The 24289-nt window shown below is 39.7% G+C and overlaps 1 protein-coding gene across 1 annotated transcript in view; it reads left to right on the top strand.

Annotated features, from left to right (window-relative positions):
• Positions 1 to 15935: 15935 nt before the first annotated feature.
• Positions 15936 to 24289, top strand: part of LOC140453938 (small conductance calcium-activated potassium channel protein 3-like) — a 131428-nt gene continuing 123074 nt past the window's right edge. Inside the window, 2 exon segments of the mRNA XM_072548799.1 lie at positions 15936 to 16501; positions 16503 to 17001. Of these exon segments, the coding sequence (XP_072404900.1) occupies positions 16266 to 16501; positions 16503 to 17001 (735 nt within the window). The 5' untranslated portion in view covers positions 15936 to 16265.

Raw genomic sequence — 24289 nt, 5'->3', positions numbered from 1 at the left:
ATACACAGTTACACAGGGCAGTGTTATTTAATAGACAGAAATATTATACACAGTTGAACCGGACAGTGTTATTTATTATAGACTGGAATATTTTACACAGTTACACAGGACAGTGTTATTTATTAAAGACTGAAATATTATATAGAGTTACACAGGACAGTGGTATTGATTATAGACTGAAATATTATACACAGTTACACAGGGCAGTGTTATTAATTATAGACTGGAATATTATACACAGTTACATAGGGCAGTGTTATTTATTATAGACTAGAGTATTATGCACAGTTACACAGGACAGTGTTATTTATTATAGACTGAAATATTATACACAGTTACACAGGGCAGTGTTACTTATTATAAAATGAAATATTATACACAGTTAAACAGGACAGTGTTATTTATTATAGACTGAAATATTATCCACAGTTACACAGGGCAGTGTTATGTATTATAGAGTGAAATATTATACACATTTACACAGGGCAGTGGTATTTAATACAGACTTAAATATTATACACAGTTACAGAGGGCAGTGTTATTTATTATAGACTGAAATATTCTACACTTTTACACAGGGCAGTGTTATTTATTATACACTGAAATATTATACTCAGTTACGCAGGGCAGTGGTACTTATTATAGACTGAAATATTATACACAGTTCCACAGGGCAGTGTTATTGATTATAGACTGAAATATTATACACAGTTACACAGGACAGTGTTGTTTATTATAGACTGGAATATTATACACAGTTACACAGGGCAGTGTTATTTATTATACACTGTAATATTAGGCACAGTTACGCAGGGCAGTGTTATTTATTATTGACTGAGATATTTTACACAGTTACAACAGGGCAGTGTTATTTATTATAGACTGGAATAATATACACAGTTACACAGGGCTGTGTTATTTATTATAGACTGGAACATTATACGCAGTTACACAGTGCATTCTTGTTTAATATAGACTGAAATATTATACACAGTTACACAGGACAGTGTTATTGATTATAGATTGAAATATTATACACAGTTACACAGGACAGTGGTATGTGTTATAGACTGGAATACTATACACAGGTACGCAGTGCAGTGTTATTTATTATAGGCTGAAATATTATACACAGTTACACAGGGCAGTGTTAGTTATTACAGAATGAAGTATTATACACAGTTACACAGGGCAGTGTTATTTATTATAGACTGAAATATTATACACAGTTACAAAGAACCGTGTTAGTTTTTATAGACTGAAATATTATACAAAGTTACACAGGGCAGTGCAATTTATTATAGACTGAAATATGACGCACAGTTTCACAGGGCAGTGTTATTTATTAACGACTGAAATATTATACACAGTTACACAGGGCAGTGTTATTTATTATAGACTGAAATATTGTACTCAGTTACACAGCGCAGTGTTATTGATTATAGACTGAAATATTATACACACTTACACAGGACAGTGTTATTTATTATGGACTGTAATATTATACACAGTTACACAGGACAGTGTTATTTATTATAGACTGAAATATTAATCACAGTTACACAGATCAGTGTTATTTATTATAGACTGAAATATTATACAGATTTCCACAGGGCAGTGTTACATATTATAGACTGAAATATTATACACAGTTACACAGGACAGTGTTATTTATTATAGACTGAAATATTATACACAGTTACACAGGGCAGTGTTACATATTATAGACTGAAATATTATACGCACTTACACAGGACAGTGTTATTTATTTTTTACTGTAATATTATACACAGTTACACAGGACAGTGTTATTTATTTTAGCTTGAAATATTAATCACAGTTACACAGGACAGTGTTATTTATTATAGACTGAAATATTATACAGATTTCCACAGGGCAGTGTTACTTATTATAGACTGTAATATTATACACAGTTACACAGGACAGTGGTATTTATTATAGACTGAAAAATTATGCACAGTTACAGAGGGCAATGTTATTTATTATAGATTGAATTATTATGCACAATTAAAAAGGACATGTTATTGATTATGGACTGAAATAGTATATACAGTTCAACAGGACAGTGTTATTTATTATACATTGAAATATTACACACAATTACACAAACAGTGTTATTTATTGTAGACTTAAATATTAAACACAGTTTTCCAGCACAGTGTTATGTATTATAGACTGGAATATTCTACACAGTTACACAGGGCAGTGTTATCTATTATAGACTGGAATTTTATACAGTTACACAGGACAGTGTTATTTATTATACATTGAAATATTACACACAGTTACACAAACAGTGTTATGTATTGTGGACTGAAATATTATACACAGTTATACAGCACAGTGTTATGTATTATAGACTGGAATATTCTACACAGTTACACAGGGCTGTGTTACTTATTATAGACTGAAATATTCGACACATTTACACAGGGCAGTGTTATTTTTTACAGACTGAAATATTATACACAGTTACACAGGGCAGTGTTATTTATTATAGACTGAAATATTATTCATATTTACACAGGGCAGTGTTATTTATTATAGACTGAAATATTATACACAGTTATGCAGGGCAGTGGTACTTATTATACACTGAAATATTATATACAGTTACACAGGACAGTGTTATTTATTATAGACTGAAAAATTATGCACAGTTACAGAGGGCAATGTTATTTATTATAGATTGAATTATTATACACAGTTAAAAAGGACAGTGTTATTGATTATAGACTGAAATAGTATATACAGTTACACAGGACAGTGTTACTTATTATAGACTGGAATTTTATTCACAGTTACACAGGACAGTGTTATTTATTATACATTGAAATATTACACACAGTTACACAAACAGTGTTATGTATTGTGGACTGAAATATTATACACAGTTACACAGCACAGTGTTATGTATTATCGACTGGAATATTCTACACAGTTACACAGGGCAGTGTTATTTATTATAGGCTGAAATATTCTACATAGTTACACAGGACAGTGTTATTTATTATAGGCTGAAATATTACACACAGTTACACACACAGTGTTATGTATTGTAGATTGAAATATTATACACAGTTATACAGCACAGTGGGTTATTTAATACAGAGTGAAATTTTATACACTGTACCATGGGATAGTGTTATTTATTATAGATTGAAATATTACACAGTTACACAAGTCAGTGTTATGTATTGTAGACTGAAATATTATACACAGTTACACAGGGCAGTGTTATTTATTATAGACTGAAATATTGTACTCAGTTACACAGCGCAGTGTTATTGATTATAGACTGAAATATTATACACACTTACACAGGACAGTGTTATTTATTATGGACTGTAATATTATACACAGTTACACAGGACAGTGTTATTTATTATAGACTGAAATATTAATCACAGTTACACAGATCAGTGTTATTTATTATAGACTGAAATATTATACAGATTTCCACAGGGCAGTGTTACATATTATAGACTGAAATATTATACACAGTTACACAGGACAGTGTTATTTATTATAGACTGAAATATTATACACAGTTACACAGGGCAGTGTTACATATTATAGACTGAAATATTATACGCACTTACACAGGACAGTGTTATTTATTTTTTACTGTAATATTATACACAGTTACACAGGACAGGGTTATTTATTTTAGCTTGAAATATTAATCACAGTTACACAGGACAGTGTTATTTATTATAGACTGAAATATTATACAGATTTCCACAGGGCAGTGTTACTTATTATAGACTGTAATATTATACACAGTTACACAGGACAGTGGTATTTATTATAGACTGAAAAATTATGCACAGTTACAGAGGGCAATGTTATTTATTATAGATTGAATTATTATGCACAGTTAAAAAGGACATGTTATTGATTATGGACTGAAATAGTATATACAGTTCAACAGGACAGTGTTATTTATTATACATTGAAATATTACACACAATTACACAAACAGTGTTATTTATTGTAGACTTAAATATTAAACACAGTTTTCCAGCACAGTGTTATGTATTATAGACTGGAATATTCTACACAGTTACACAGGGCAGTGTTATCTATTATAGACTGGAATTTTATACAGTTACACAGGACAGTGTTATTTATTATACATTGAAATATTACACACAGTTACACAAACAGTGTTATGTATTGTGGACTGAAATATTATACACAGTTATACAGCACAGTGTTATGTATTATAGACTGGAATATTCTACACAGTTACACAGGGCTGTGTTACTTATTATAGACTGAAATATTCGACACATTTACACAGGGCAGTGTTATTTTTTACAGACTGAAATATTATACACAGTTACACAGGGCAGTGTTATTTATTATAGACTGAAATATTATTCATATTTACACAGGGCAGTGTTATTTATTATAGACTGAAATATTATACACAGTTATGCAGGGCAGTGGTACTTATTATACACTGAAATATTATATACAGTTACACAGGACAGTGTTATTTATTATAGACTGAAAAATTATGCACAGTTACAGAGGGCAATGTTATTTATTATAGATTGAATTATTATACACAGTTAAAAAGGACAGTGTTATTGATTATAGACTGAAATAGTATATACAGTTACACAGGACAGTGTTACTTATTATAGACTGGAATTTTATTCACAGTTACACAGGACAGTGTTATTTATTATACATTGAAATATTACACACAGTTACACAAACAGTGTTATGTATTGTGGACTGAAATATTATACACAGTTACACAGCACAGTGTTATGTATTATCGACTGGAATATTCTACACAGTTACACAGGGCAGTGTTATTTATTATAGGCTGAAATATTCTACATAGTTACACAGGACAGTGTTATTTATTATAGGCTGAAATATTACACACAGTTACACACACAGTGTTATGTATTGTAGATTGAAATATTATACACAGTTATACAGCACAGTGGGTTATTTAATACAGAGTGAAATTTTATACACTGTACCATGGGATAGTGTTATTTATTATAGATTGAAATATTACACAGTTACACAAGTCAGTGTTATGTATTGTAGACTGAAATATTATACACAGTAACACAGGGCAGTGTTATTTATTATAGACTGAAATATTATACACAGTTACACAGGACAGTGTTATTTATTATCGTCTGGAATATTATGCTCAGTTACACAGGACAGTGGTATTTATTTTAGACTGAAATATTTTACACAGTTATTCAGGGCAGTGTTATTTATTATAGATTGAAATATTACACACAGTGACACAAAACAGTGTTACGTATTGTAGACTGAAATATTATACACAGTTATACAGCACAGTGTTTTTTAATACAGACTGAAATATTATACACTGCATCATGTGACAGTGTTATTTATTATAGATTGAAATATTACACAGTTACACAAGACAGTGTTATGTATTGTAGACTGAAATATAATATGCAGTTACACAGGGCAGTGTTATTTATTATAGACTGAAATATTATAAGCAGGTACACAGGGCAGTGTTATTTTTTATACACTGGAATATTAGACACAGTTACAACAGGGCAGTGTTATTTTTTATAGACTGGAATATTATAAACAGTTACACTGGGCTGTGTTATTTATTATAGACTGAAATATTATACACAGTTACACAATGCAGTGTTATTTATTCTCGACTGAAATATTATACACAGTTACACAGGGCAGTGTTGTTTAATATAGACTGAAATATTATACACAGTTACACAGGACAGTGGGATGTGTTATTGACTGGAATACTATACACAGTTACGCAGTGCAGTGTTATTTATTATAGACTGGAATATTATACACAGTTACACAGGGCTCTGTTATTTATTATAGACTGGAATATTATGCACTGTTACACAGGGCAGTGTTGTTTATTATAGACTGAAATATTATACACAGTTACACAGGGCAGTGTTATTTATTCTCGACTGAAATATTATACATAGTTACACAGGGCAGTGTTGTTTAATATAGACTGAAATATTATACACAGTTACACAGGACAGTGGGATGTGTTATTGACTGGAATACTATACACAGTTACGCAGTGCAGTGTTATTTATTATAGACTGAAATATTATACACAGTTACACAGGGCAGTGTTATTTATTATAGAATGAAGTATTATACACAGTTACACAGGGCAGTGTTATTTATTCTAGACTGAAATATTATACACAATTACAAAGAACCGTGTTAGTTTTTATAGACTAAAATATTATACAAAATTACACAGGGCAGTGTCATGTATTATGGACTGAAATATTACACACAGTTACACAGGGCAGTGTTATTTATTATGGACTGTAATATTATACACAGTTACCCAGGACAGTGTTATTTATTATAGCTTGAAATATTAATCACAGTTACACAGGACAGTGTTATTTATTATAGACTGAAATATTATACAGATTTCCACAGGGCAGTGTTATTTATTATAGACTGAAATATTATACACAGTTACATAGGGCAGTGTTGCCTATTATAGACTGAAATATTATACACAGTTACACAGGGCAGTGTTACTTATTATAGACTGAAATATTATACGCACTTACACAGGACAGTGTTATTTATTATGGACTGTAATATTATACACAGTTACACAGGACAGTGTTATTTATTTTAGCTTGAAATATTAATCGCAGTTACACAGGACAGTGTTATTTATTATAGACTGAAATATTATACAGATTTCCACAGGGCAGTGTTACTTATTATAGACTGTAATATTATACACAGTTACACAGGACAGTGGTATTTATTATAGACTGAAAAATTATGCACAGTTACAGAGGGCAATGTTATTTATGATAGATTGAATTATTATACACAGTTAAAAAGGACATGTTATTGATTATAGACTGAAATAGTATATACAGTTCAACAGGACAGTGTAATTTATTATACATTGAAATATTACACACAGTTACACAAACAGTGTTATGTATTGTAGACTTAAATATTAAACACAGTTTTCCAGCACAGTGTTATGTATTATAGACTGGAATATTCTACACAGTTACACAGGGCAGTGTTATTTATTATAGACTGGAATTTTATACACAGTTACACAGGACAGTGTTATTTATTATACATTGAAATATTACACACAGTTACACAAACAGTGTTATGTATTGTGGACTGAAATATTATACACAGTTATACAGCACAGTGTTATGTATTATAGACTGGAATATTCTACACAGTTACACAGGGCAGTGTTATTTATTATAGACTGAAATATTCGACACATTTACACAGGGCAGTGTTAGTTTTTACAGACTGAAATATTATACACAGTTACACAGGGCAGTGTTATTTATTATAGACTGAAATATTATTCATATTTACACAGGGCAGTGTTATTTATTATAGACTGAAATATTACACACAGTTATGCAGGGCAGTGGTACTTATTATACACTGAAATATTATATACAGTTACACAGGACAGTGTTATTTATTATAGACTGAAAAATTATGCACAGTTACAGAGGGCAATGTTATTTATTATAGATTGAATTATTATACACAGTTAAAAAGGACAGTGTTATTGATTATAGACTGAAATAGTATATACAGTTACACAGGACAGTGTTATTTATTATAGACTGGAATTTTATACACAGTTACACAGGACAGTGTTATTTATTATACATTGAAATATTACACACAGTTACACAAACAGTGTTATGTATTGTGGACTGAAATATTATACACAGTTACACAGCACAGTGTTATGTATTATCGACTGGAATATTCTACACAGTTACACAGGGCAGTGTTATTTATTATAGGCTGAAATATTCTACATAGTTACACAGGACAGTGTTATTTATTATAGATTGAAATATTACACACAGTTACACACACAGTGTTATGTATTGTAGATTGAAATATTATACACAGTTATACAGCACAGTGGGTTATTTAATACAGAGTGAAATATTATACACTGTACCATGGGATAGTGTTATTTATTATAGATTGAAATATTACACAGTTACACAAGTCAGTGTTATGTATTGTAGACTGAAATATTATACACAGTAATACAGGGCAGTGTTATTTATTATAGACTGAAATATTATAAGCAGGTACACAGGGCAGTGTTGTTTTTTATACACTGGAATATTAGACACAGTTGCACAGGGCAGTGTTATTTATTATAGACTGGAATATTATAAACAGTTACACAGGGCTGTGTTATTTATTATAGACTGGAATAGTATACACTGTTGCACAGGGCAGTGTTATTTATTTTAGACTGAAATATTATAAGCAGGTACACAGGGCAGTGTAATTTATTATACACTGGAATATTATAAACAGTTACACAGGGCTGTGTTATTTATTATAGACTGGAATATTATACACTGTTGCACAGGGCAGTGTTATTTATTATAGACTGAAATATTATAAGCAGGTACACAGGGCAGTGTTATTTATTCTACACTGGAATATTAGACACAGTTACAACAGGGCAGTGTTATTTTTTATAGACTGGAATATTATAAACAGTTACACTGGGCTGTGTTATTTATTATAGACTGAAATATTATACACAGTTACACAATGCAGTGTTGTTTAATATAGACTGAAATATTATACACAGTTACACAGGGCTGTGTTATTTATTATAGACTGGAATATTATACACAGTTTCAGGGCTCTGTTATTTATTATAGACTGGAATATTATGCACTGTTACACAGGGCAGTGTTGTTTATTATAGACTGAAATATTATACACAGTTACACAGGGCAGTGTTATTTATTCTCGACTGAAATATTATACATAGTTACACAGGGCAGTGTTGTTTAATATAGACTGAAATATTATACACAGTTACACAGGACAGTGGGATGTGTTATTGACTGGAATACTATACACAGTTACGCAGTGCAGTGTTATTTATTATAGACTGAAATATTATACACAGTTACACAGGGCAGTGTTTTGTATTATAGAATGAAGTATTATACACAGTTACACAGGGCAGTGTTATTTATTCTAGACTGAAATATTATACACAATTACAAAGAACCGTGTTAGTTTTTATAGACTAAAATATTATACAAAATTACACAGGGCAGTGTCATGTATTATGGACTGAAATATTACACAGAGTTACACAGGGCAGTGTTATTTATTATGGACTGTAATATTATACACAGTTACCCAGGACAGTGTTATTTATTATAGCTTGAAATATTAATCACAGTTACACAGGACAGTGTTATTTATTATAGACTGAAATATTATACAGATTTCCACAGGGCAGTGTTATTTATTATAGACTGAAATATTATACACAGTTACACAGGGCAGTGTTGCTTATTATAGACTGAATTATTATACACAGTTACACAGGACAGTGTTATTTATTATGGACTGAAATACTATACACAGTTACACAGGGCAGTGTTATGTATTATAGACTGAAATATTATCCATAGTTACACAGGGCAGTGTTATTTATTATACACTGAAATATTCGACACATTTACACAGGGCAGTGTTATTTTTTACAGACTGAAATATTATACACAGTTACAGAGGGCAGTGTTATTTATTATAGACTGAAAGATTATACATATTTACACAGGGCAGTGTTATTTATTATAGACTGAAATATTATACACAGTTATGCAGGGCAGTGGTACTTATTATAGACTGAAATATTATATACAGTTACACAGGACAGTGTTATTTATTATAGACTGAAAAATTATGCACAGTTACAGAGGGCAATGTTATTTATTATAGATTGAATTATTATACACAGTTAAAAAGGACAGTGTTATTGATTATAGACTGAAATAGTATATACAGTTACACAGGACAGTGTTATTTATTATAGACTGGAATTTTATACACAGTTACACAGGACAGTGTTATTTATTATGGACTGAAATACTATACACAGTTACACAGGGCAGTGTTATGTATTATAGACTGAAATATTATCCACAGTTACACAGGGCAGTGTTATTTATTATAGACTGAAATATTCGACACATTTACACAGGGCAGTGTTATTTTTTACAGACTGAAATATACACAGTTACACAGGGCAGTGTTATTTATTATAGACTGAAATATTATACATATTTACACAGGGCAGTGTTATTTATTATAGACTGAAATATTATACACAGTTATGCAGGGCAGTGGTACTTATTATGGACTGAAATATTATATACAGTTACACAGGACAGTGTTATTTATTATAGACTGAAAAATTATGCACAGTTACAGAGGGCAATGTTATTTATTATAGATTGAATTATTATACACAGTTAAAAAGGACAGTGTTATTGATTATAGACTGAAATAGTATATACAGTTACACAGGACAGTGTTATTTATTATAGACTGGAATTTTATACACAGTTACACAGGACAGTGTTATTTATTATACATTGAAATATTACACACAGTTACACAAACAGTGTTATGTATTGTGGACTGAAATATTATACACAGTTATACAGCACAGTGTTATGTATTATAGACTGGAATATTCTACACAGTTACACAGGGCAGTGTTTTTTATTATAGGTTGAAATATTCTACATAGTTACACAGGACAGTGTTATTTATTATAGATTGAAATATTACACACAGTTACACACACAGTGTTATGTATTGTAGATTGAAATATTATACACAGTTATACAGCACAGTGGGTTATTTAATACAGACTGAAATATTATACACTGTACCATGGGATAGTGTTATTTATTGTAGATTGAAATATTACACAGTTACACACGACAGTGTTATGTATTGTAGACTGAAATATTATACACAGTAACACAGGGCAGTGTTATTTATTATAGACTGAAATATTATACACAGTTACACAGGACAGTGTTATTTATTATAGACTGGAATATTATACACAGTTACAGAGGGCAGTGTTATTTATTATAAACTGAAATATTATACACAGTTACACAGGGCAGTGTTATTTATTATAGACTGGAATATTATACACAGTTACACAGGACAGTGTTATTTATTATCGTCTGGAATATTATGCTCAGTTACACAGGACAGTGTTATTTATTTTAGACTAAAATATTTTACACAGTTATTCAGGGCAGTGTTATTTATTATAGATTGAAATATTACACACAGTGACACAAAACAGTGTTACGTATTGTAGACTGAAATATTATACACAGTTATACAGCACAGTGTTTTTTTTAATAGAGACTGAAATATTATACACTGCATCATGTGACAGTGTGATTTATTATAGATTGAAATATTACACAGTTACACAAGACAGTGTTATGTATTGTAGACTGAAATATAATATACAGTTACACAGGGCAGTGTTATTTATTATAGACTGAAATTTTATAAGCAGGTACACAGGGCTGTGTTATTTATTATAGACTGGAATATTATACACTGTTGCACAGGGCAGTGTTATTTATTATAGACTGAAATATTATAAGCAGGTACACAGGGCAGTGTTATTTATTCTACACTGGAATATTAGACACAGTTACAACAGGGCAGTGTTATTTTTTATAGACTGGAATATTATAAACAGTTACACTGGGCTGTGTTATTTATTATAGACTGAAATATTATAAGCAGGTACACAGGGCAGTGTTATTTATTATACACTGGAATATTAGACACAGTTACAACAGGGCGGTGTTATTTTTTATAGACTGGAATATTATAAACAGTTACACTGGGCTGTGTTATTTATTATAGACTGAAATATTATACACAGTTACACAATGCAGTGTTATTTATTCTCGACTGAAATATTATACACAGTTACACAGGGCAGTGTTGTCTAATATAGACTGAAATATTATACACAGTTACACAGGACAGTGTTATTGATTATAGATTGAAATATTATACACAGTTACACAGGACAGTGGTATGTGTTATAGACTGGAATACTATACACAGTTACGCAGTGCAGTGTTATTTATTATAGACTGAAATATTATACACAGTTACACAGGGCAGTATTATTTATTATAGAATGAAGTATTATACACAGTTACACAGGGCAGTGTTATTTATTATAGACTGAAATATTATACACAGTTACAAAGAACCGTGTTAGTTTTTATAGACTGAAATATTACACACAGTTACACAGGGCAGTGTTACTTATTATACACTGAAATATTATACACAGTTACACAGGACAGTGTTATTTATTATAGACTGAAATATTGTACTCAGTTACACAGCGCAGTGTTATTGATTATAGACTGAAATATTATACTCACTTACACAGGACAGTGTTATTTATTATGGACTGTAATATTATACACAGTTACACAGTACAGTGTTATTTATTATAGCTTGAAATATTAATCACAGTTACACAGGACAGTGTTATTTATTATAGACTGGAATATACAGATTTCCACAGGGCAGTGTTATTTATTATGAACTGAAATATTATACACAGTTACACAGGGCAGTGTTATGTATTATAGACTGAAATATTATCCACAGTTACACAGGGCAGTGTTATTTATTATAGACTGAAATATTATACACAGTTACACAGGGCAGTGTTATTTATTATAGACTAAAATATTATACATATTTACACAGGGCAGTGTTATTTATTATAGACTGAAATATTATACACAGTTATGCAGGGCAGTGGTACTTATTATAGACTGAAATATTATATACAGTTACACAGGACAGTGTCATTTATTATAGACTGAAAAATTATGCACAGTTACAGAGGGCAATGTTATTTATTATAGATTGAATTATTATACACAGATAAATAGGACAGTGTTATTGATTATAGACTGAAATAGTATATACAGTTACACAGGACAGTGTTATTTATTATACATTGAAATATTACACACAGTTACACAAACAGTGTTATGTATTGTGGACTGAAATATTATACACAGTTACACAGGGCAGTGTTATTTATCATAGACTGGAATATTCTACACAGTTTCACAGGGCAGTGTTATTTATTATAGACTGAAATATTCTACATAGTTACACAGGACGGTGTTATTTATTATAGATTGAAATATTACACAGTTACACACACAGTGTTATGTATTGTAGATTGAAATATTATACACAGTTATACAGCACAGTGGGTTATTTAATACAGAATGAAATATTATACACTGTATCATGGGATAGTGTTATGTATTGTAGACTGAAATATTATACACAGTTACACAGAGCAGTGTTATTTATTATAGACTGGAATATTATACACAGTTACACAGGACCGTGTTATTTATTATAGACTGAAATATTATGCACAGTTACACAGGACAGTGTTATTGATTGTAGACTGAAATATTATACACAGTTACACAGGGCAGTATTATTTATTATATACTGGAATATTATACACAGTTACACTGGACAGTGTTATTTATTATAGAATGAAATATTATACACAGTTACACAGGATAGTGTTATTTATTATAGACTGAAGTATTGTACACAGTCACACAGGGCAGTGTTATTTGTTGTAGACTGAAATGTTATACACAGTTGCACAGGACAGTGTTATTTATTATAGACTGAAGTATTATACGCAGGACAGTAGTGTATATTATAGACTGTTACATTGTACACAGTTACACATGCCAGTGTTATTTAATATACACTGAAATATTATACACAGTTAAACATACGTGTTAATTATTGTACACTGAAATGTTATACACAGTTACATAGGACAGTGTTACTGAATATCCACTGAAATACCCTGTAAATACAGTATGTGCATATTTCCAATATACTGGATGCTTCTATACAGTGTATTTCCTCTTTATTCCCAAGCAGTGTACAGGATGTGTGTACCTGTTCAGCGTATACATTGTGTATTCCTTCGCAGTGTGCAGAGTATGTGTACCTGTCCAATGTATACAGTGTGTATTCCTGCCTAGTGTGCAGAGTATGTGTACCTGTCCAATTTATACAGTGTGTATTCCTGCCGAGTGTGCAGAGTATGTGTACCTGTCCAATGTATACAGTGTGTATTCCTGCCTAGTGTGCAGAGTATGTGTACCTGTCCAATGTATACAGTGTGTATTCCTGCCTAGTGTGCAGAGTATGTGTACCTGTCCAATGTATACAGTGTGTATTCCTGCCTAGTGTGCAGAGTATGTGTACCTGTCCAATTTATACAGTGTGATCTTCCTGCCTAGCGTGCAGAGTATGTGTACCTGTCCAATTTATACAGTGTGATCTTCCTGCCTAGTGTGCAGAGTATGTGTACCTGTCCAATGTATACGGTGTGTATTCCTGCCCAGTGTATACAGTGTGTATTCCTGCCCAGTGTGTACAGTGTGTATTCCTGCCCAGTGTGCAGAGTATGTGTACCTGTCCAATGTATACAGTGTGTATTCCTGCCGAGTGTGCAGAGTATGTGTACCTGTCCAATGTATACAGTGTGTATTCCTGCCTAGTGTGCAGAGTATGTGTACCCGTCCAATGAATACAGTGTGTATCCCTGTCGTAGGGTCATAGAGATGTACAGCACAGAAACAGACCCTTCAATCCAACCCGTCCATGCTGACCAGATATCCCAACCCAATCTAGTCCCACCTGCCAGTATCTGGCCTATATCCCTCCAAACCCTTCCTATTCACATACCCATGCAGCCTTTTAAGTGTACTCCTCCTGCCTTTATACTCTTCTAAGGATTCATTCCATCTATCTCGGCTACACCTGACATATTAGATTCCCCCCAGTGTGGAAACAGGTCCTTCAGCCCAACAAGTCCATACCGACGCTCCAAAGAGTAACCCACTCAGTCCCATTTCCCTCTGGCTAATGCACCGAACACTATGGTGTGGAGAGTAAGGTGGGTCCTGTGCTGTCAGGTGTTGAATTATATTTGTACAATGCCCCAAATGGGGCCTTTTCAAAGAAATAAAGGGAGCTTTACTTCTGATCCAAGGGAGGGAATTTACTCTTGTATCTCACCCTGTGCTGTCCCTGTCCTCAGAGAGTTTAGAGACAGTTTTAGGGAGTTTCAGTTTTAAGCACTAGAGGGAGCTTCACTCTGTGTCTAATCCTTAACTGTACCTTTCTGGTCCTGGGAGTAATTGTTATGGACAGTGTCGAGAGAGCGCTACCCTTTACTCTGTACCTGCACTGGGAGTGTGTGAGGGAGACAGCAGAAATGTAGCTCTACGCTATATCTAACCCCGTGCTGTCCCTGTCCTGGGACTGTTTGATGGGGGGACAGTGTAGAGGGAGCTTTACTCTGTATCTAACCCCATGCTGTCCCTGTCCTGGGAGTGTTTGATGGGGGACAGCGTAGAGGCAGCTTTACTCTGTATCTAACCCCGTGCTGTCCCTGTCCTGGGAGTGTTTGATGGGGGGACAGCGTAGAAGGAGCTTTACTCTGTATCTAACCCTGTGCTGTCCCTGCCCCTGGGAGTGTTTGATGGGGGACAGTGTAGAGAGAGCTTTACTCTGTATCTAACCCCGTGCTGTCCCTGTCCCTGGGAGTGTTTGATGGGGGACAGTGTAGAGGGAGCTTTACTCTGTATCTAACCCCGTGCTGTCCCTGTCCCTGGGAGTGTTTGATGGGGGGACAGCGTAGAAGGAGCTTTACTCTGTATCTAACCCCGTGCTGTCCCTGTCCTGTAGAAGAGGAGGGGAGGGAGAGGAGATGGGGATGGGGAGGGAGAGGAAGGAGAAGGGGAGGGGGAAGAGGAGGGGAGGGAGAAGGGAGGAGGAGGAATAGGCGGTATCTGGGCGGGTGGGCGAGCGAATGTGAAGAGGGAGGCGGGGAAGAGAGGGAGGAGGAGCCCGGGAGAAGGGGGATGGCGCTGGGTGGGGAAGGGAGGGGAGTGGTGGCCAGGGAAGGCAGAGGTTGCCGGAGCTCAGGTGGAGCAGGATGGATGGGGACAGTAGCAGGAGGCGGTCAGGGGTTAGTGGGAGCTGCTGAGCTCCGAGCTGTTAGTGGGGGCCAGGCACTGAGTGGGGAGGGGGGCTCCCGGAGACACAGAGACAGAGAGAGTTACCATTCCACCTGAAGGCAGACTGACTCTGTGTGAGTGAGGGTGAGGGGACTGTGCCCCCGGGGGTGGGGGTCAAGGCAAGAGAGCTGGAGCTCCTCGTTCAGCAGAAGAGCCCAGGTTGCCCCCCCCCCCCACACTTGCTGCACCCACCCCCCCCCCCAGGGAAAGGCGATGGAAGCCTCGCAGGCTGGGCACTGCCACGACTCTGGGGTAGGGGATCTGGAGGAGGAGCCGCTGAAATGTCAGTCGGCGGGCGGGGGCGGGGGGGAGCTCCTGCCCAAGTTGCTGGCCTCCAGTTCGCCGGTGTTCCGGGCGGGCCCCCCCGGGCCCCCCCCGGCGGCTCCCAGCTCCCGGCCCGGGAGCCTCCTGTACCTGGGCGACCCCCCCCCCCCCCTCGTCCTCCTCCTCCTCCTCGGCGGCCAAGCACCGCCAGGCGAGCCCGCTGGTCCACCGCCGGGACAGCAACCCCTTCACCGAGATCGCCATGAGCAGCTGCAGGTATAACGGCGGCGTGGTGAAGCCGCTGAGCAGCCTCAGCACCTCCAAGAGGAACCTGATCGAGCCCCCCGAGGCGGACTCGCAGCCCGCGCAGCTATTCGGCTGCCAGCAGCATCACCAGCGGCTGGCCAACACGCCCGAGATCGTCATCTCTTGCCGGGAGCAGCAGCAGCAGCAGCTCCTCTCCTGTCACCAGAAACACCCAGCCTACCCCAGCGGTCCTGGGGGCACCGGCCACGGACACAGCAGCACCCGGAGGAAGAACCAGAACATCGGCTACAAGCTCGGCCACCGCCGGGCTCTGTTCGAGAAGAGGAAGAGGCTCAGCGACTACGCTCTCATCTTCGGCATGTTTGGCATTGTTGTCATGGTGATCGAAACCGAGCTCTCCTGGGGCATCTACTCCAAGGTGGGGGGGCCAGGCTGCCTTTACTGTCTCTCTGTCTGTGTCTGTGTCTGTGGTTGTGAGGGAGAGACAGAGAGACTCTGTGGTTGTGAGGGAGAGACAGAGAGACTCTGTGGTTGTGAGGGATACTGTGTGTCTGTGATTGTGAGGGAGAGACAGAGAGACTCTGTGGTTGTGAGGGATACTGTGTGTCTGTGATTGTGAGGGAGAGACAGAGAGACTCTGTGGTTGTGAGGGATACTGTGTGTCTGTGATTGTGAGGGAGAGACAGAGAGACTCTGTGGTTGTGAGGGATACTGTGTGTCTGTGATTGTGAGGGAGACACAGAGAGACTCTGTGGTTGTGAGGGATACTGTGTGTCTGTGATTGTGAGGGAGAGACAGAGAGACTCTGTGGTAATAAGGGATACTGTGTGTCTGTGATTGTCAGAGAGAGATAGAGAGACTCTGTGGTTGTGAGGGATACTGTGTGTCTGTGATTGTGAGGGAGAGACAGAGAGACTCTGTGGTTGTGAGGGATACTGTGTGTCTGTGATTGTGAGGGAGAGACAGAGAGACTCTGTGGTTGTGAGGGATACTGTGTGTCTGTGATTGTGAGGGAGAGACAGAGAGACTCTGTGGTTGTGAGGGATACTGTGTGTCTGTGATTGTGAGGGAGAGACAGAGAGACTCTGTGGTTGTGAGGGATACTGTGTGTCTGTGATTGTGAGGGAGACACAGAGAGACTCTGTGGTTGTGAGGGATACTGTGTGTCTGTGATTGTGAGGGAGAGACAGAGAGACTCTGTGGTAATAAGGGATACTGTGTGTCTGTGATTGTCAGAGAGAGATAGAGAGACTCTGTGGTTGTGAGGGTTACTGTGTGTCTGTGATTGTGAGGGAGACACAGAGAGACTCTGTGGTTGTGAGGGATACTGTGTGTCTGTGATTGTGAGGGAGACACGGAGAGACTCTGTGGTTATAAGGGATACTGTGTGTCTGTGATTGTGAGGGAGACACGGAGAGACTCTGTGGTTGTGAGGGATACTGTGTGTCTGTGATTGTGAGGGAGAGACAGAGAGACTCTGTGGTTATAAGGGATACTGTGTGTCTGTGATTGTGAGGGAGACACGGAGAGACTCTGTGGTTATAAGGGATACTGTGTGTCTGTGATTGTGAGGGAGACACAGAGAGACTCTGTGGTTGTGAGGGATACTGTGTGTCTGTGATTGTGAGGGAGACACGGAGAGACTGTGGTTGTGAGGGATACTGTGTGTCTGTGATTGTGAGGGAGACACAGAGAGACTCTGTGGTTGTGAGGGATACTGTGTGTCTGTGATTGTGAGGGAGAGACAGAGAGACTCTGTGGTAATAAGGGATACTGTGTGTCTGTGATTGTCAGAGAGAGATAGAGAGACTCTGTGGTTGTGAGGGTTACTGTGTGTCTGTGATTGTGAGGGAGACACAGAGAGACTCTGTGGTTGTGAGGGATACTGTGTGTCTGTGATTGTGAGGGAGAGACAGAGAGACTCTGTGGTTGTGAGGGATACTGTGTGTCTGTGATTGTGAGGGAGAGACAGAGAGACTCTGTGGTTGTGAGGGATACTGTGTGTCTGTGATTGTGAGGGAGAGACAGAGAGACTCTGTGGTAATAAGGGATACTGTGTGTCTGTGATTGTCAGAGAGAGATAGAGAGACTCTGTGGTTGTGAGGGTTACTGTGTGTCTGTGATTGTGAGGGAGACACAGAGAGACTCTGTGGTAATAAGGGATACTGTGTGTCTGTGATTGTGAGGGAGACACAGAGAGACTCTGTGGTTGTGAGGGATACTGTGTGTCTGTGATTGTGAGGGAGACACAGAGAGACTCTGTGGTTGTGAGGGATACTGTGTGTCTGTGATTGTCATGGAGAGACAGACACTCTGGTTGTGAGGGATACTGTGTGTGTGTGTGATTGTGGGGGAGAGAAGAGACTTTGTGGTTGTGAGAGAGACTATGTGTGAGAGATAGAGAGAGAGACAGAGAGACTGGTTCTGAGGGAGATGGTGTATGTGTGATTGTGAGGGAGAGACAGAGACTCTGGTTGTGAGGGAAACTGTGTGTGAAATTGTGAGAGAGACGCAGAGACTCTGTGATTGTGAGGCAGACTGTGCATGTGTGATTGTGAGGAAGAGACAGAGACTCTGGTTGTGAGGGAGACTGTGTGTGTGTTTGTGCAGTTGTGAGGGAGAGACAGAGACTCTGGTTGTGAGGGAAACTGTGTGTGAAATTGTGAGGGAGACACAGAGACTCTATGACTGTGAGGCAGACTGTGTGTGTGATTGTGAGGGAGAGACAGAGACTCTGATTGTGAGGGAGACTGTGTGTGTGTGTGTTTGTGCGGTTGTGAGGGAGCAAGAGACTTTGGTTTTGAGGGAGACTGTGATTGAGAGACTGATTACATGAGAGAGACTGTGTGAATGTATATAACTGTGTGAAGGAGAGAGAAACTGTGAGAGAATCTCTCTGTAAGACTGTGATTGTGAGTGGTTGAGAGACTTGTTTGTGTGACTGAGAGAGACTATGTGTAACTGAGCAACTGAGGGAGAATGTATTTGTGTGAGAGACTGAGACTGCGTTTGTGTGTGACTGAGAGACTGTGTTTATGTGTAACTGAGAGACTGCAAGGGGGACTGCGTTTGAGTGTGTGTGTGACTGAGACTACGAGGGAAATTGTGTGTGTGACTGAGAGACTGCGAGAGAGACTGCGTTTGTATATATTTGTGACTGAGAAACTGAGGGAGACTGTGTTTGCGTACGTGTGTGTGACTGGGAGACTGTGAGGGAGACTGTGTTTGTGTACGTGTGTGACTGAGAGACTGCGAGGGAGACTGTGTTTGTGTACGTGTGTGTGACTGAGAGACTGCAAGGGAGACTGTGTTTGTGTCTGTGACTGAGACTACGAGGGAAACTGTGTGTGTGAGACTGAGACTGTGAGGGAGACTGCATTGTATGTATTTGTGACTGAGAAACTGAGAGAGACTGTGTTTGTGTACATGTGTGACTGAGAGACTGTGAGGGAGACTGTGTTTGTGTGTATGTGACTGAGACTATGAGGGAGACTCTGTGTGTGCGTGTGTGTGTGTGTGACTGAGGGACTGTGAGGGAGACTGTGTTTGTGTGTGACTGAGAGTCTGCGAGAGAGATTGCATTTGTGTGTGTGTAACTGAGACTGCGAGGGAGTCTGTGTTTGTGTGTGCAACTGAGACTGAGAGGGAGTCTGTGTTTGTGTGTGCGACTGAGACTGTGAAGGAGGCTACGTTTGTGTGTGTGTGTGTGTGACTGAGAGACTGCGAGAAAGAGAGAGAGACTCTGTGCGTGTGAGACTGAAAGACTGCGAGGGAGACTGTGTTTGGGTGTGTATGACTGAGACTGAGGGAGACTGCATTTGTGAGTGTGTGTGCCTGAGAGAAACTGCATTTGTGTTTTTGCGTGACTGAGAGACATTTGTGCATGACAGTAAGACTGCATTTGTGTGTGATTGAGAGACTGTGAGACTGCATTTGTGCATGACAGTAAGACTGCATTTGTGTGTGATTGAGAGACTGTAAGAGGCTGCGATTGTGCATGACTGAGAGAGACTGTGTATGACTGAGAGAGACTGCATTTATGTGTGACAGAGAGACTGTGAGGGAGACTGTGTTTGTGTATGGGACTGAGGGAGACTTCGTTAGTGTGTGCGACTCTGAGGGAGACTGGATCTATATATGTAGTACTATGAGGGAGACTGGGTTTGTGTATGTGGCACTGTGAGGGAGACTGTATTTCTGTGTGTAGGTCTGTAAGGGAGACTGTGCTTGTGTGTGGGACTGTGAGGGAGACTGCGTTTGTATGTGTGGGACTGTGAGGTAGATTGTGTTTGTGTGTGGGACTGTGAGAGAGACTGCGTTTGTGTGTGGGACTGTGAGGGAGACTGTGCGTGCGGAACTGTGAGTGAGACTGTGTTTATGTGTGAGAGACTGTGAAGGAGACTGCGTTTGTGTGTGTGGGACTGTGAGGGAATCTGAGTTTGTATGTGTGGAACTGTGAGGAGACTGTGTTTCTGTGTGAGACTAAGGGAGACTGCATTTGTATGGGTGGGTCTGTGAGGGAGGCTGTGTTTGTGTGTGGGACTGCGAGGGAGACTGTGTTTGTGTGTGGGACTGTGAGGGAGACTGTGTGTGTCTGTGGGACTATGAGGGAAACTGCATTTGTATGTGTGGGAGCGTGAGGGAGACGGCGTTTGTGTGTGGGACTGTGAAGGAGACTGTGTGTGTCTGTGGGACTATGAGGGAAACTGCATTTGTGTGTGAGGGAGTGTGAGGGAGATGGCGTTTGTGTGTGGGACTGTGAAGGAGACTGTGTTTGTGTGTGTAGGTCTGTGAGGGAGACTGTGTTTGTATGTGGGACTGTGAGGGATACTGTGTTTGCGTGTGAGTGGGACTGTGAGGGAGAGTGCATTTGTGTGTGAGTGAGCCTGTGAGGGAGACTGCATTTGTGTGTGTGGGACAGTGAGGGAGACTGTGTGTGTGTGGGACTGTGAGGGAGACTGCATTTGTGTGTGTGGAACTGTGAGGGAGACTGTGTGTGTGTGGGACTGTGAGGGAGACTGTGTGTGAATGGGACTGTGAGGGATACTGTGTTTGTGTGTGAGTGGGACTGTGAGGGAGAGTGCATTTGTGTGTGTGTGGGACTGTGAGGGAGACTGTTTGTGTGCGCGGGACTGTGAGGGAGACTGCGTTTGACTGTGAGGGAGAGTACGTTTGTGTGTGTGGGGACTGGGAGGGAGACTGAGTTTGTGTGTGTGTGGGATTGTGAGGGAGACTGTGTGTGTGTGGGGGGGGACTGTGAGGGAGACTGCGTTTGTGTGTGTGTGGGACTGTGAGGGAGAGTGCATTTGTGTGTGTGTGGGACTGTGAGGGAGAGTGTGTTTGTGTGTGTGTGGGATTGTGAGGGAGACTGCGTTTGTGTGTGGGGGGGGACTGTGAAAGAGACTGTGTTTGTGTACGTATGGGATTGTGAGTGAGACTGCATTTGTGTGTATGGGGACTGTAAGGGAGATTGTATTTGTGTGTGGGACTGTGAGGGAAACTGCATTTGTGTGGGTCTGTGATGGAGACTGTATTTGTGTGTGGGTCTGTGAGGGAGTGTGAGGGAGACTGGGTTTGTATGTGTGGGAGTGTGAGCGAGTGTGTTTGTGTGTGTGGGACTTGAGGGAGATTGCGTTTGAGTGTGTGTGGAATTGTGAGGGAGACTGCGTTTGTGTGTGTGGGACTGTGAGGGAGACTGTGTGTGTGGGGACTGAGGGAGACTGCATTTGTGTGTGTGTGTGGGACTGTGAGGGAGACTGTTTGTGTGTGTGGGGACCGAGGGAGACTGCATTTGTGTGTGTGTGTGGGACTGTGAGGGAGACTGTTTGTGTGTGTGGGGACCGAGGGAGACTGTGTGTGTGTGGGACTGTGAGGGAGACTGTGTGTGTGTGGGACTGTGAGGGAGACTGTGTGTGAATGGGACTGTGAGGGAGACTGTGTGTGTGTGTGGGATTGTGAGGGAGACTGGGTTCCCGTGATTGAAAGAGACTGATTGATTCTGAGAGACTGAGAGTGTGTGTGACTATGTAATGGAGACTGAGGCAGTGTGTGTGACTGTGAAGCTATGTATGTGTGACTGTGTGAGAGTCTGAGTGTGTGAGAGATAGTCAAGTGCCTGATCTCTGTGGGAGGAATTGTGCGACGGTGTAGATTTCTCTTAAATCCACACTATGGGCGAGGGGAGAGGAAGTGAACATTAAAAGTGATGTGACTATTTTTGACATGTTGCCTTTTCGCCTTTGGGACTGAATTAAACAGAATGGGATAGCACAGGGGGAGACCATTCAGCCAATCTGTGTGTCAGTCCCTGCCCCTTCACCACCCACCCAATAAGACTGTATTATTCCCCCCCCCCCCCCCCCGCGGTAAGTTGTCCACCCGCCCTTTCTGCAAATTCCTATTGAATCTGCCTCCCCTCCAACCCCCCCTGTCAGGCAAGCTATTCCAGGCTATCATAACCTCTCGTCTTAAAAAAAATTACCCTCCCTATTGCTGCCTCTGTTCCTTGGTCCATCAAGCTATAAATTCCTTACTGCCTCCCCCCCCCCCCCGAACCCGTGGGCAGTGAGGAAAACCCTCCTTTTGAGTTTCTGACCACCCCCAATAATGTCACTCCTTGGCCTGAGAAGACAACGTTGCTATTTTGAGGCTGATTTTCCTGGATATTTGCAATCGCCTGTTGCAATTTGCAGCAACGTGTTGCAGTTCACCCGGAGCTGAATCTGGACCTTAAACCATTGTTCTCGTCGCACCCCACCTTTTCACATTTTATTTGACCCGTGTTGGAGTAACCTGTTGCTTTTTTTTTAAAAAAAAGATCTCCCCAGACCTTGGGAGTGTTTAAGGTGGATTTCCCTTATGCACTCCCCTGGAGCCCAGTCCAACTGGAGTGGGTCTTCGAACCCAGCTTTTATGAACTGGGCTGTAGTGATGGGGTTTGAAGTGGGGGGGGGCTTGAAAACAAAAATGACTCCGGTGAAATGACAGCTGGCCTCTCCCTCTCCCCCCCCCCCCCCCAAGTTGAATGCCTGGCGTGGGAGTGAGTTGTGCTTTTTGAAACGGGAGGTTTGATGGGGAAACCCCCTTCCTGGGTGTCGTGTTACCAGGAGACACAGGCAGCAGACTTTCCGACCAGGTTTTGATCGACTCGCTCAGATGTGTGTGTGAAAAGGGGGGGGGGGAAGGGTCCTGCACCCGGGCCGTGTCTTAGTGACTTTCTGTGTGTGTACACGCCGCTGTTAAAGGGGGGGGGCAGACCAGCTCCTGCACGACCCGAGCTGTCAGAGTGACCCTAATTTGAGAATGGCACTCGTTCACACAGCCCCCCCCCCCCCCCCCACCACCCCCAGCTGCTGGGAAGAGCTGCTTCTTTGAGGACTCCCAGGGAGCTGCCTCGTACACTCCAAACACTCCCCATTTCCTCATGAACAAGTGATTCCGATTTAGATCCACCCCTTGCTCGCTCTCTTTGCGAGTCACTCCGCCAGTTTGGTTTGGGGTCTTCCCCCCCCCCGGTTTGGGGTCTTCTCCCCCCCCCCCGGTTTGGGGTCTCCCCCCCCCCCCCCCCCCCGGATCACACTAGAGTTCTCTCCTGTTGGCTCTCTCGTTTTCTGTCCTTTTTTATTGTTGGCTGGTTCCCTCCCTGTCTTCATTTTCCTTCCTCTTCTCCCCCTCTGTCTCTGGGTCTCCCTTTGTGTTTCTGTGTT

Source organism: Chiloscyllium punctatum, chromosome 28 (assembly GCF_047496795.1).
Source record: "Chiloscyllium punctatum isolate Juve2018m chromosome 28, sChiPun1.3, whole genome shotgun sequence".
Classification (NCBI taxonomy): domain Eukaryota; kingdom Metazoa; phylum Chordata; class Chondrichthyes; order Orectolobiformes; family Hemiscylliidae; genus Chiloscyllium; species Chiloscyllium punctatum.
The sequence above is the reverse complement of the archived record's forward strand: the minus strand, read 5'-3'. Positions and strand labels throughout refer to the sequence as shown.